The sequence below is a fragment of the Clupea harengus genome, chromosome 10 (assembly GCF_900700415.2).
Source record: "Clupea harengus chromosome 10, Ch_v2.0.2, whole genome shotgun sequence".
Classification (NCBI taxonomy): Eukaryota; Metazoa; Chordata; class Actinopteri; order Clupeiformes; family Clupeidae; genus Clupea; species Clupea harengus.
Genome location: NC_045161.1, coordinates 12,420,284 through 12,435,265, shown reverse-complemented (window position 1 = coordinate 12,435,265; position 14,982 = coordinate 12,420,284). Strand labels below are relative to the sequence as shown.

General features: G+C 43.2%; 1 protein-coding gene across 1 annotated transcript in view; it reads right to left on the bottom strand.

Annotated features, from left to right (window-relative positions):
- Positions 1 to 5,940: 5,940 nt before the first annotated feature.
- Positions 5,941 to 14,982, bottom strand: part of LOC105910854 (heparan sulfate 2-O-sulfotransferase 1) — a 50,967-nt gene continuing 41,925 nt past the window's right edge. Inside the window, exons 3-7 of the mRNA XM_012839619.3 lie at positions 11,380 to 11,465; positions 10,441 to 10,579; positions 9,170 to 9,267; positions 8,582 to 8,739; positions 5,941 to 8,232 (exon numbers count right to left, since the gene is read on the bottom strand). Of these exons, the coding sequence (XP_012695073.2) occupies positions 8,006 to 8,232; positions 8,582 to 8,739; positions 9,170 to 9,267; positions 10,441 to 10,579; positions 11,380 to 11,465 (708 nt within the window). The 3' untranslated portion in view covers positions 5,941 to 8,005. The remainder of the gene's footprint in view (positions 8,233 to 8,581; positions 8,740 to 9,169; positions 9,268 to 10,440; positions 10,580 to 11,379; positions 11,466 to 14,982) is intronic.

Here is a 14,982-nt window from a genome sequence, read left to right as displayed (position 1 = left end):
ACTCTGCCTATTTTAGTCTCTGAAGATGCCTGTTTGTCGGAGAGCATGTTCCCCTGCATGACAAATGGGGGGACAATTTAAGACCTCCACCATTAGCATCTATTAGGCTACCTAGCTGCGACACTATTGTCTGGGAGACCCAGGAGAGAGAACACGTTCCTTTGAGAGCTTTGCAAGGTGTGCTTAACATCACCCTTTTGTTACCCCCCAAGCGTGTTGTTAACACTGCCCTGTTAGCATGAAAGCTAACATGCGGGGTGTGCCTTTTACGCTCCGCGAATTAAACAGCCAGGGTCATTATGCAAGTGCAGGGAGAGTGTGGCACAAATTGTCCTGGGCCGGACAAAAAGCCTTATTTATAGCCGACAGAAGGGCTCGGAGCCAGTCGGCTCTAATAGTGCAATCTGTATTCCTAATGGTCCTGCCCCGCATCGCTGTTCCATTTGGCTTGGTACAGGTGCATTAATGGGGCCTTGTTTTAGTGTTACGCCCGATCTGCTGCACAGGCCGTGCTTTGAGGCAAAGAGACGGTACAAGAATGCCCTCTGCTGGACATAAGGAGTAAGAACAGGTCATCATGGGGGTATTCTTTTCAAACCAAAACGACTAGAACTAGAATGACAGATAATACCCTTTGTGGGTTCTGAAGTTCTGTCTTTGGTTAATTTTGTCTTTTTTTGTTTCATTGTTCTTCTTACATAAACACGGCATAAGATGAAGTTCCCTCGTTAAGTAAATTATGCTTTCAAAGACATTTCAGACTGACAGTAGTGCAACCAATCTGGGGAACACATCCATGGGAAGGCCCACATTTAGAAGGTCCACGGCACAAATCTGTCTTTTCCACAGCAAACAAACAGTGGCATTGCTGGGGGAAGGAAAGAAAAACTGCTGTTCATCAAAGCTGCTGTTCCAGAATGTTCTGCTCCCAATTAACCTTCAAGCTCATCAGTCACAATCAATATGGAGTGCAGGCTTGTTTTTTATTTTTTCCAAAATTGAGAAGTGGTAATTATCAGGCTGTATTCGTCTAGTTAATGAAACAATGCTCCAGTATGCCTGCAGCTAGAAAGTTAATTGAGTTCTATTTTCTGAGACAGGCAGGACTCTCCTTGTGGCCAATGCCAGAACGTCAGATTGGGCCCGGGCCCGTGCGGTGTCCCTGAGCTGTGCTAGCCATGGTGGCATGAGCTAGTGCGGATTGGAACCTCTCCATCTCCCACAACCTATTCTGGAAGGGCGAGCTTATGATACAATTCATCCTTGCATTACAGCCCTCGCTTTTGGCACATTTCTCTGGTGTCTTATCTGTCTCGTTAATTAATACAGCTATCGATTGTTTCACACTGATTTTGAACGACAGTGAGCACAAGTGTTGTTTTAAGGTAATTTTTCTCTGGCTAAATCTGCTTTACTATCTGCTTTAGTATTCTGCTTTACTTGTGTGAAGCAGTTTTTCTATGACACCACTTGTTATATTTCCAATTGTTTAAGTATGTTACAATATGCAACAACGTGGCAAAGGATCTTTTTAGTTTTGCTAACAGATTAATATCTATCCTGCTACTTCACTAAATCTGATCATGTAACCTGACTTAACCCAGAGACAACGTATTTTGAATAATGATACGTGAATATCTTTAAATCACCATTTTGCATGTCATTTTTCTAAAATTTAGTTTGAAAATATGTTTTTAAAAACCTTCACTTTATTGATTCAGTCCATCATCATGGTTTGAGAGTATAAGCTACAGTGTACAACAGAAGTGATTACAGCCCTCTGCAATATCACTTACTTGTCAAATGATTGTATCACCTCAAAATTGCATTATTTTTAAGTTGACAAGTGGAATGTTTCTTCTTATGAACAATCGAAAACAAATACTTCAGAAAGTCTAGGTTGGAAAAGCAGGCCTTAAAGTAAAATGAATACTTCTGTATCACTGTAATCACATTTTACAGTTCAAATTTCTTTATTACAGCTCAACTTTTTGCCAACTACATGCCAATTTTGAGAAAGTATCACACATGTGATGGAAAAATATGGCAATCTTACCAAATTGTTGTATTTATGTAGTTTCAAGTTGTCATTTTGTTTGCAAGTCCCACCCAAGTTAATTGGTTGGAAATGCTATCAATAACCTCATTTCCCTCAGTCAGACTCCATCTTCAGTCTCCACTCTTGTGCATGATGGAAAATCTCCTGCCTGACAGAAGCCATCTGCGGGATGAGAACTCGCTCAGTGGCTCAGGTTTATTTATGGATACGCTTTCGCCAAAGACATTTGTCACTTCACTGGCTACACATCTGAAACACTGCTTTTAAGAAATGTTCCAACACCGCTGTGAGGAACCCCATCTCAGCTGTACGGAAGAGGCCATGCACAGGTTCAGACAATTCAATTTCAAAGCTGTATCTGAGACAGACAGACAGACAGACAGCTTTATTGCAGCTGCAATTCACAGAACACTTAACCTACACAAAATCACAAAACACACATAACTTACACAAAACACATAACTTGTACAAAAACAGACTTTAAGGTAGGTAAAAACACAATATTAACAAATGTATCTACAAACTACTTTACTACTAGATAAAATAAATAGAATTAAAAAAATGGAGATATTACAGATTAACTGTGCAAATTAAATGTAGAATGTCCATTGTGCATTGCCACTCAGAGGATAAGCCTCGTCTCCCAGTACAGAGTTGAAGGAGCCTCTAACTGAAAACACTTGACTGTCTGACCAGTGTGTCGTGCAGAGGATGTGAAGTATTGTCCATTATGTTAAGCAGTTGGTGCAACATCCTTCTGTCAACAACCAACTCCAACTAGGGGCTCCAGAACAGTCCCCAGCACAGAGCCAGCCTTCTTTATCAGCTGCTGCCCCAACAGATGGCTGCAAAGAAAAGTGCACTTGCAACACCAGACTGGTAGAAGATATGCAACATTTTGCTGCACAAATGGACGGACCTAAGCTTCCTCAAGAGGTACCGGTAGAGTCTGCTCTGTCCCTTCCTGTAGTCAGCTTTAGTGTTAGGTCAACGTGCTAAAAGGGTGATATCTTTAACGATCTTTGTTTGTTTTCTGGTATCTGATAGGAGTTAACTCAAAAAAAATTCTAGTTGCACTAACTGGTCAATCCAACAGGGGGGACTACGTTTTATTAGTAACTGAGCTGAGCTCACATTTGGCTTAGGTCTCAGACTGGCTAGGGTACAGAGGCCAAGTGAGTTGGCTGTGTAAGACTAGTGTTTACTCACTTCCCATGTCTCCTGGGATGGGCTATGATGGTGAACCCTCCTTGAGTGAAACAGGTGTATCATCAAACCAGCTGCTTTGTAGATAATTCTGAGCATCAGAATGAAATATGTTTATGATATTGTGTTGGTACAGCTGTAAATATGTTGATATATTTTCTATGGTTTCCGTGGTCACCATTAATACTTGATAAGCTTGTGCTTACATGATTCTGGCTCAGTTGAGAGTTGCCGGTGGCCGTCAAATGCCATCAAAGCGTGAAAAGCCCTATCTCGAGCCAGTGTTTCGGTTTGTCCATTCTAGGTTACTGTAGAAACATGGCAGCACAACATGGCAGACTCCGTAGAAGGACCCGCTCCGTGTAGAGAGCTTGTTCTAAGCTAACTAAAACACATTTCTGCTAATAGATCCCCCTAAATATTCCATAATACCTTTAAGCCTGTGTAAAATGAGAAATTGAGGTTCTTTATTGTTTCCTGTTTATTTCAGTTTTATAGAGAGAAAAAGACTGTGAGAAGGTGAATTTCCTCCCTTCTCACTGGAGCAAGAAAAGGGCTTTTGGCCCTTTAAGACACTGACTCCCCCACCGTAATGGTTGGTTCCGTGCTCCCCACGTCAATGGTGGGGTCCAATTTAGCCCAAGTGGCTGCCCTATTTTAACAGGTGCCTCATTGGCATGAGAGGAGGACTGGCTGAGAGAGACATTTTCAGAGAGGCAGTAAAGAGCACAAAAGAGGACTTGTTGAGGCAAGAAGGTAAAACACTTCCCTGATGTGAGAAGTGTTTTGGGTCTAGCTGTGTGGACACCGTTTGCCTTGTTTTGTGTGCCTGGTTCTGTGTGCCTTGTCTTTGTGCCTTGTGTTGTACCTTGTGTGTGTGTGTATGTATGTATTTGCTATGTGGCCAGTATATGTACTTAGTTTAAGGTTAGTCTCTGTGCCTAGGTTTGGGGCCTGGCTGGGGCCTAAGTAGGACAAGCAGGTGCCCAGGGTGCAGAGTACTGAAGTGCCTGTGAGTACGGCCGGTTTGTTTGTTTGTTTGTTTTATTTCATGGGCACATGTGTTGGGGTGCTATAGAGCCCTTGTTAATAAATATATATATATTTTGTACGGAAACACCACCATCTCCTGCACTCTTCTTCCTCACTAAACCACCAAGTCCAGTCGCCACATCCCAAATAACATGGGGGACCGAGCGGTCTTTCACAAAGACAAAAAGCAAAAAAAGAGATATGTAAAGCGAACTCAAAGTAACACTTAGGTACAACTGTGAATTGAAGAACAAAGTAAAAAAGAATTTGAATACATCTTGTTCACTGTCTGGATCACAGTCAGTTCTATGTCAAGTGAGGAGAAACATATGTTTTTGTGTCGAATAAGGTTTTCACCAAGTGTGTGGTGCTATAATATAAAACATATTACCATGATGCCCAGAAATGTTTTAACATTTGATACTTTCATACTAAAAATGAACAGTTTTAACCCTGGTCGAACACTACTACGATGAAGGGGGGCAGGCTTTAGGAGGTTAGCTTTAGCCAGTTAGCATCAGCCAATTTGGTGCCAAGGAGTAATATTCTTTTTTACTTAGACTGGTTATCAGGCACAATGATGCACATGTGTGGCCAATCGAGTGTGGGTTTTATTTACTGTGGTCATCAGTCATGTGGTATTTTCAGGTCAGGCGCCAGATTTGATATTGAAATTGTTGATGCCAGAACTGAGGTTCCTGGGCTGAATTTGCTAGCATAGCAAAGAGAAATGAAAAATAGTTCTTCACACAAATAAAACGTAAGTCTCAGGTGTTGCGTAGCAACCTATGACTTGCTGACTTCAAGTTACAGTAAATTCACGTTATGTGAACAGACTACTTGCGGAATGATATGAAAGATGACCCTCTGAAAAGTGGTGCCTGGTCTAGTACATTTTCCATTGGGTTAATCAATTGAGGTGCAAATTTGTTTGAATTTGATTGGCTACAAAAATGTAACTTGCAAAAATCCCACACTCTCTGCAAGTCAAAGGCGTTGGTCACAAACATCATTTGAGCCTCGTCTGTAATGAGCCAGGGCAAATGTGGCCCTGTACCCGAGGTGGTACAAGACTATAGCCTAATCCCAATGTCCACAATCATGGACATTGAGGTGCGTTCCTGTTAAATCCGTAAGGGGTTTAGGGCTGCACCACTGTCAAATGCATGAAGGCTCCCTCGACATTTTGAGCCCTGTATGCACACTTTCTGTAAGTCCGCATTTCTGCAGACTTTGCCTGATGGAATTGCCCACAGTTCATATAGCGTTGTGATGTGAAACACAGAATTACCAGGGTACAACCAACATGATATGTCGCAACGTGCTGTCCCATTCCTGTTCATACCATTTCGAGCCCTTGCAGCTTCTCACACTCAATTACTTACCGGGTGACATCAACTGAAGGGTTTACATGGGCTTGACAATCTTCTAATGCTCGCTTTGCCATTGTTTTGCTATTAATGACTCCACTAACAACTGACTATGGAGGACATGAGTCAGTCAACACAATGATTCATGAGAACTATAAATGCTTTGTTATCCTTCCTATGCTTAGGGTCTGCCAGTGGCTCTATAGGGTGCTGACCTTCCTCTGATCAGTGAGAGCTGGGCCAAAATGAGAATAATACAGACAAACTCAGAAATCCTAAGAGTTTAACATTTATTTGAAATATCTCAGACCATTTGGAACAAGAAAATGAATACAACAATTCCAACAAAACATAAAAGCTGGTGGCATAAAACAAATAAAGAACAAAAAATAAAAGTTAGAAGCAAGAGTTAAAAAATTTGGCTAAACATTTTGAGGTGGTTGAAACATAAACGTCAAGATTACCATGACTGCTGTACTATGAAGGCACTATCGAGTATTGAGCTAATGTATGCCGTCTCACGGTTTCGCCAGTACTTTTAAAGTATCCGTCATAAAACAACCCTGTGACCTGGAAACACATTCAGAGAGCTGTTTTTGCAGATCCCAGCCCAGTGATAGTGTGTCCTGGTATGACTTGGTAGACTTCATGGTGAGTGAGAATATCAGTCTTCGTTTCTGAAACAACTTGCAAGATTCTTTGTCAGTTGATGTGAAAAGTACTAAGATCTGACGAGTGGTTCGGGCTGGAATTAGAGGACCCACTCACAAATCACACACTCTTTGTCTCAAGGTTGGGATCAGTCTGGTCAGGTGAGCAAGAAGTCAAAAGTACCCTAGATCCTCGATAGCTGTGGTGAGTTGTCCAAACCAGTTTATAGAGAGAGTTTCCTTATTCATGCCATCAATGTTTGTTGCCCCTCAAGACAATTCATTTAACACAGTCCTAACAGATTCACCTAATTAAGTTGTCCATGCACCGAGGGGTTACAAAGAAAAATATTTTAACAAAATGCAAATTTTGCAAAGGGGGACTAAATGTGAGTGATTTATGGAAATATCTTGAAAAACATTACCGATATATTTTTTCCCTCAAATGTCATACAAATATTATTTGACTATTCACTCCAGCTGGTTGGATAGTGTTCTATATGTCTTTAACAGTATTTTTTTTTTCTTACAACCATTTGGTCCAAATACATAAAATATGTACTGTATGTGTAGATACAATATGTACAGATTTGGATTTGAGTTCACTGTTACTTTCATACATATTTGCCCCTTCCTAAGCCCCAGTCTACTGTAAACACTGTACAATGCATTTTACAAAAAAAGTGTGTGTGTATCTATCTATATATGTATATATACATATACATACATACATAAAACACTCTCTCTCACACACACAAACACACACTAAATGCAAAATCGAAAAAAATCATGAACGCAGAGAATCAGTCATTAGTAAAAAGAGGAGGCGCTACTCATGACGATTACAATAGCATATCTCCGGCACCCTGGTCATATTTTTCCCTTCAAACTGCTAGGCGTCTTAGTGTTGTGTAGCATGATGACTCATCATATTTTCTTAAATCCTTTTAATTTAAGTCTGGAGAAGCAATTACCTCTGATAAACATAATAGCTTCCAAATGGATGATAATATTACCCTCTAGAGGTGCATGTTAATTACAACAAAAAAAAAATCAAATAAAAGAGAAAATGGTTATAAACATCTCAAAAGTCTCTAAACTGTTCTTCCTCTCCGATGTACCAGTCACTTCAGATCTGACAAGCCTCAGAAACCACAGTGCAAGTCAAGAAAGAGGGATGGAGTGGGTGGATGGGCTCTGGTCTTTATCTGGTGAGCGAGGCCACCACACAGGAAGTCCACACCGTTGGCCATGGCCCAGCAGCAGTGGGAGAGCTACAGTACGAGTGAATGGGAGGGCTGATGGAGCTGGCGATGGACCCCCCCCCCCCAAACTGAGCTCTGACCTGCTGACCAACTGACCTGGGGTCCTTTGCTTTTACGTGAGCAAAGAGACAAGACAGACAGACAGACAGACACCCCACCACAATCCCGGGCCTTCCAAGTTGGCAGTTGGCTCATGACCGCGTCAAGCACATGTACCTTTTACAGAACGGTCCTCCCTCTGTCCCCTCAATCCCTGCTCTCTCTCTCTCTCTCTCTCTCTCTCCCAGTGTATGTGACAACAACAACAACAAAAAAAACAGTATGAGGTCAGGAGAGGATTGGTGGATTAAGGGTCCATGCTGCCCTCAGTATCCACCTTCCCTCCAACCCTCCCCAAGCGCGTCTCTGGGTGCAGGGCCCAGCTCAGTTCACTTTGGGGTAAATCTTCTCGTAGAAGTAGTTCTGTGCCAGCACATACAGCTCACCGTCCTTCTCCCGCACAGCATGGGCGCGCACAAACTGGAACTGCTCCAGGGCAAACTCGTAGAACTCATTCTCCATCTTCCAGATCTCCGACCCCTGCAGTTTGGTGATGGAGTCCTTGGTGGGAGGCTTCTTCTCGGTGGTCTTCCTCAGGTGGGACTTTTTCCCTGTGAGTGAAAGAGACAAACAAATAGGCAACGACATAATGACAGAAGAACCTGAAGGACTGAAAAGGTATATACACAGTTGCACAACAAATAAGTATAAATGAAAGACAAATGATATGGACCAAAAAACATCACAATCACTTTTATGTTAACCGTTTCGGTCTCACTACAGCACCCAATCATCAAGTCTTCTATTAAAAGACTACTGGGGCGAGCAAAACAACACTGGCCCTTCCTCACATTGAAGTCTACCAGCATCTGAAGCTGGAACTGTATCCAAAAGAAGAGTTGCCCAGTGTTAGAGGTCAAAGTCCTAGATGTTACAGTGGCTGCTGAGAGTAAGTCCTACCTGTACGGTAGAGGTCCGTGGCTCCCTTGAAGAAGCGTGGCAGCGCGGCCTCCAGCATCATGATGAAGTCCTCCAGCTCCTCCGTTACCCCCACCAGCAGGTACTCGTTCACCAGGTTGTATTTGGCCTGCTCCAGCGCCCAACGGCTGCCCACGTTCCTGCAGAGAGACATGGCCTTCCTTCACCACTGAATCTGGTCATTTCAACCATGCATTTATATTCCCAGAAACTTGCCGTATAAGTAACACAAGAGTCGACTAATCTCATAACGACTACAAATTTGACTCCACAATTTACAGGTTATGATGAAAACAAAAAGGGGAAGTTGCTGGTCATGGCAGAGAAGTTTTAGTTGGTCATCCCATTTCCAAATAGATTATGATGGCTAGAAACAGAGCATATGATGCACAGAGACACAAAGGATGCAAAGGGACAATGAGCGAGACCGAGGACAGAGCTAGTAATCCTCAGGAGAAAGAGGTGGTTCCATAGGGCCAATAAGAGAGACAAGAGAGGCTCCTGTGAAAGAGACATTACACAGGCTGTCTGAGAGACACATGTGGTTACATGCAAGTCAGCAGAACGCACCAGCACTCGGAGTAGTGGCCACAGAAGAAGGGGATCTGCAGCCATAGTTTCTCTGGAGCGCAGTCAGAGCCGGCCGACGATACACACTCATCAAAGGTCTGAAACACACACACAGAGACACGCAGACACAATTTAAATTATAATATAACATCTTTACAATACACTTTTTAAGACCGTTCAAAGGCCTGTGGTTTTCACTGACCAACAACAGTAAAGGTGTCAGTTGATGTTATGAGCCAGTGGTGCCAGCCAAAACAGCAGCCAATATACGTTTCAGACTGTACAGCATCCTCTGATACATGGGAAGCACGTGCCCCTCCTAGTGATCAAATGTCTGCACACAACCCAGAACTACTTCTCTTTCAGTCTACTCCCTTTTCACCCATATCTCCCAGAATACCTCCGCCACACTGAGCTCCCACTTAAGTGATAAAGGGGACAGTTTCTGCTGACGACTGAGGTCAGTTCTGTCATAATGATGAAACGCCTCAGTAACTTTGCCTAACCCCACTATTTTGAGAGATGCAACTTAAGTACAGCCTTGGTTTCAACTGATAAACCATGGTGTCAGTATCACTCACTACTAAAATACTAAAATGACCAAATCACCTCTGGTACTGCTGGCAAAAAGGACCCAAGTTGGAAGTTATCCTGACGTCACCTTTTTACATTAGGAGAGTAGAACAAATACAGGCAGGCAAAAGAATGGTAACCTTGTAAACCCTTGTAAATGCACTGTGTGAACACGGTCTTACAGAGACGTTCTAATGGCTTTGAATCCTTCCCTAATTACTCAAACCATGCAATATAAAACGACTACACTAATGTGGAGTTAATTACAAGCCCCTACAGCTGTGTAGATACTACACTAGCCACTGCATCTTGATCTGCAGGGATGTCAGGCCTACGGTTACACAATACAAGGCCAACAGAAAAAGACCAACGACTGTAAAAAGCATTGACAGCATGGCGTCTTGCACTTACGTTGTGAAGAGATGAAGTCAAAATTGGTCGTCAATATTTGCAAACCTGCAGCTAGAGTCTGTGCAATAAGTGCTCAGGTATGCCCAGAACCGACCATATTTGGTTAAATCTCTGCCAAAATCCTCCCGGTGGCATGAGCATACGCTGTCCATGCGCTTTAGAGTCAGTCAATATGACCGTCATTTGCGGAGGTGGGTGACTTGAGATACTTGCGATTTCCTAACCGACCCTCACGTTACTTTCACCTAACCTCACACTACGAGTCAGACCACTGATGTGACGCAAACCTTTTTGTCCCCTTGCTTTCTCCGTCTGAGGCCGGGCCTGTAGTCGTCCCCGAAGCGCAGGAAGTAGTAGTAGGACACCAGCCTCTCGATGGGGTCCCGCACCACGTTAATGTAGATGGGCTTAGCCTTCACACCGAACCTGCAGGGGGAGGGGGGGGGAGACGTTCAGAGAAGAGTGCAAATTCTACTTCTTGGGGGGTTGGGTCAGGCTGTAGCTTCTAGTAATACTAAATTGTACATTATTCATAACCTATCTGATATTTTGAGTAAAAGGGAACTTGACATGTGACGTGAAGCAGCAATAAAAAATGAATTAAATTTGTAGAAACACTTAGCCGATGGTAGATGCAATGCAACAACCAAGAAAGACTTTTTCAAGTAAGGCTGTATTAGAATGAGGTTTTCCACCATATATAGTTAGATAGAAACAACTTGATTACAACGGTAGAAAATGGCCCTTCAACTCACAGGGCATATGTCAGGTTACCCATAAAACCACACTGATAACAGAGAACTGTTTTTTTCAGTCATAAATGCACCCTTGATTTGTTTTCTTCTTGATGTCATTTTATGCAGTGTAGATTTAGCTTCAAATTAGTAAATTATATCTGCACAAATCATTTTTTACTTAAGTGGATTATATTTCCATATTTACTAGCACTGAACTGAGGGACTGTCACAGAAGACATCTCTATTTTGAACTTGAACAAATCTAAGACACAGATGTTGCACTTCTCTTCATAACCACAGGGTGTCAGCAGAAACATGTCAAGTCACTCATTGCAAAATGAGGTCCCAGTCTCTTAATGTTTCAATTTTACTCACACACACACAGTCTTTCTCGCCCAATGGTTCATTTAACCACCGTGAGCCATCTTATACATCTCGGGTGGCGGTGTGTCAGGGGGTGTACTGTAAAGTGATCTTTGAGGAGCTTACTTGGAGAAGTCCAGGAAGGCCACATGGCCGTGGTAGATGCCAGGCTTCATCTCCTTCCAGGAGGTGACGTTCCTCACAAACCGCACCTGTGAACACGAACACACACACACAGATAGAGAGCAGACTGCTGAGTCACAGAAACACACCCTCTCGCTCATCCACCACATCTATCCTTCACCTTCTGGCCTGTATGCACCGTCATGTCTACACAAATCCACCGGAATTCTCCTCACTAAATCAAATGTACCGACATGGTCATCGCAAGCCAATCTTTCACACACACACCTGGGAGCAGAGGGACCCACTGTCTGGACTGAGTGTGTGGGGCAGGTAAGTCCCCAATGGTGTGGGGAGGAGGGAGGGAGGGAGAGAGAAAGAAAGAATGAAAGAGAGAGAGAGTCTGTGCGAGACAAAAATTATGAGTGGAAAAGCGGAGAGACAGAGAGACACAAAAAGATAAACAATTTGAGACAGCAAAAGTACACGAGAGAGAGAGATAAAGATGGCAGAAGAGCGAGCCAGCGCGAGAGAAGGAAAGACAGAGTGAGGGATGGGTCGACTGATCCTGGATAGGCTAGTGGGTTGCAGAATGAGGGATGGAGCCACTGATCCTGGATAGGCTAGTGGGTTGCAGAGTGAGGGATGGAGCCACTGATCCTGGATAGGCTAGTGGGTTGCAGAGTGAGGGATGGAGTGACTGATCCTGGATAGGCTAGTGGGTTGCAGAGTGAGTGCGCAGGCCCAGTGAACACGGAGCAGACAGGATGAGAGAGGTGCAGGCGTGCGGCGCGGGCAGGCAGGCAGGCAGACAGAAACACCAGTCAGCCCTGCACTAGCGCGCGCTCAGACACTCACCTCCTCATGCTGCCAGCCTGCTGTGACAGGAATACCAAACAGGAGAGGACGGGCACAGACAGACAGAAACACACACTCTGATGTGGTGCTGGTTGTGTGCCATTTGTAGGCTGACACACACAGCCATTCAAAGTGACATTGAAAACATAGCTTTACACCGGGGGACTTTAGCACACAGTTGATGGGGAACAAATCACCTCTCCAGCCATCTCCTACATCTCCCATCCTCTTCCACTTGTTCTCTTTTGAGCTCAGCTTTATCTTTCATCCTCTGCACTTAACGGTCACTGAATCATAAGAGAATTTTCCACACAAGCATTAGAATTTCTTCTCCTCCACTCTTTTCTCTAAAGCTTTCTGTGCCTCTCGTCCTTGGGTCCGACTTTCTCTCCAGTCCTCTGCTGTATTATGTCATTGCACCCCTATTAGAACACATTTTGTCCTGTCCGGGTAGCCATATAGCCGTGCCCACTGATCCAATCTGATTAGATCTTTTTTTCCTCTCACCTCCTTCTCATCTCTGCACCCCTCTCACCTCCCTTCTTCTCTGACTGGGGAAGCCTATGCAGTGTGGGGTCGCCACCCACCACTTCTCGCTCCTTCTCTCCTCTCCTTCGAAGGGAGGGGAGCACCAAGCACCAGGGCTGCTGCAGTATAGAAATGTTCTTACCATGATATACTGCAACCAACCCATAATTATTATTACCTCAGTCAAGGAGGTTATGTTTTTACGGTGCGGGTTGTTTGTCTGTCTGTAAGCAAGATTACACAAGAAACGACCTGCCTGATTTTCATGAAACCTGGTAGAAAGGTATAGCATGGGCCAAGGAAGAACCCATTAACCCATTGGGGGCGAATCCAGGAATTCAGTTTCACTTTTGCGAGATGGGGTCTTGGCGGAGGTCTGCGCTTTCCGATTACCCTTCTAATTCATTCATTTGACATTACTTGTCCTATAATATGTTGAAACTGTTGAGCTAAAAGAGTTTAAGGACTTAATAATACAAATAATTAAAAAGACTATTTCTGTACAGCATGTCTGCACATTATGGCAACAAAACACAAGAACAAGAAGATGTTTCAAATTTTGTGTATTGAGGACATGATCCTTTTCCAAACTGATAGGGGGAAAAGTGAGTTTTCAAAAATATCCGGATACATTTAGACAAGACCACAGAGGAAGCTGAAAGCTACATGAGGATGGAAGCTGTTATGACGGTCGTGGCAGTGATGGGCTCGTCACCGCGGTACACCTTGGTTGTTGTTGCAGCCCTACCAGTTCTTTCCTCATTAAGCTCTACCACCTGTTGCTGTTTGTATGTTTACCTGTTTGTAAACACCAGAAAGGAGAGTGGAATAGACAAGCTGGCTTGTTAGGAGTGCCAATGTCACCTGGCGTCTTGTCTTTAGAAAAGAATGGCAATATGTAATCTTCTGACTGGTTTACACCATACACACTGAAACTTTGTTTTAGCTCTGAAGTTAGTTGCAATGCTGGATTTAGCATTTTTATAAAGCTGTTCCCACATGGTGATTCTACAACAAAACCCACAATAGCATACAATTCATGTTCAAATATAGGAAGATGGAAAACACAGCCTTGTGGGGTGTGTCTAGGGGGCCGGTTGTAATGAAGGGGCAAGAATGGGAAGAGTATGGGATTTGCCTAGGTGTGTAAAGTGTGAAGGACTGCAGACAGGAAGGTTTGGCAGACCATTTGAATGTTAATGAATGTGGCATACTTAATGCAAATGTGAGTGTCTTTAGGTGGTGTGGTCAGCTGACAATTTGGTTACAGGGCATTCCTAAGAGTTGCCACTATTAAAATAGTACGTTAAACACACCAATATTCTTCAACACACTCTTCCTTAAACTCCCTCTCTCTCTCACACACACACACACACACACACACACACGGGCTACGCATATGAATACACACACATGTACGCAAAAATAAGCAGGAATATATACATACACATAAACCTATACACACACAGGCGGAGATACACATACAACAAATACAACAAAGAGATAGAGATGGATATTCCATACACATGCACTCAACTCAAAAGTGTATGCACTTAAGTGAAAGTATGCTTTATTTATTATTACATAGATCCACAAATGAAATGAACAGATCAAATAACTCCTGCGGTCTGGGCACTTCCTATTGCTATGAGGGTGTTCCTCTCATCTGCCTCCAAACATACAGTACGTCTCATGTCAGAGAACAAACATCCACTCCAGCTATTTTCTCAAGGCTACCATGTCTTAAACATCATCCAGTTCAAGGAGTTCACACACTACTTGAGGTGTTCTGCACCATGTTTTTAAGGGAAAGCTATTATTTTTATAGAAAAGCTCGAAGCACCCCACTACAGCACTCCAAGTCCTGATTAGGGCCTCCAGGTAGCTGTAAGCAGAAGCATTAATAGTAAACTTGCAACATACTGCTCAACACTACTCACGGTCACTATTCTGTCCTTCATGGCACATGGGATTTCCTGTTCTGTCACTAGCTGGGTTTCCATCAAAGCTAATATTGACCATTCGAATAGGAAATCTTAAGTAGAATCGCTTTAAATTTGCATAAAATCTTCTATGTCGAATAAGAAATCGTTTCACTAGAGAGGGTGGATTAACAACCAATTCGCATATGGTATAATGTGATGCGATGCCAATGGAAACAGGTTTATTCGCATCAAATCACATTTGTTGAGATTTTTAGTACGCGTTTTGTTTAAGTTG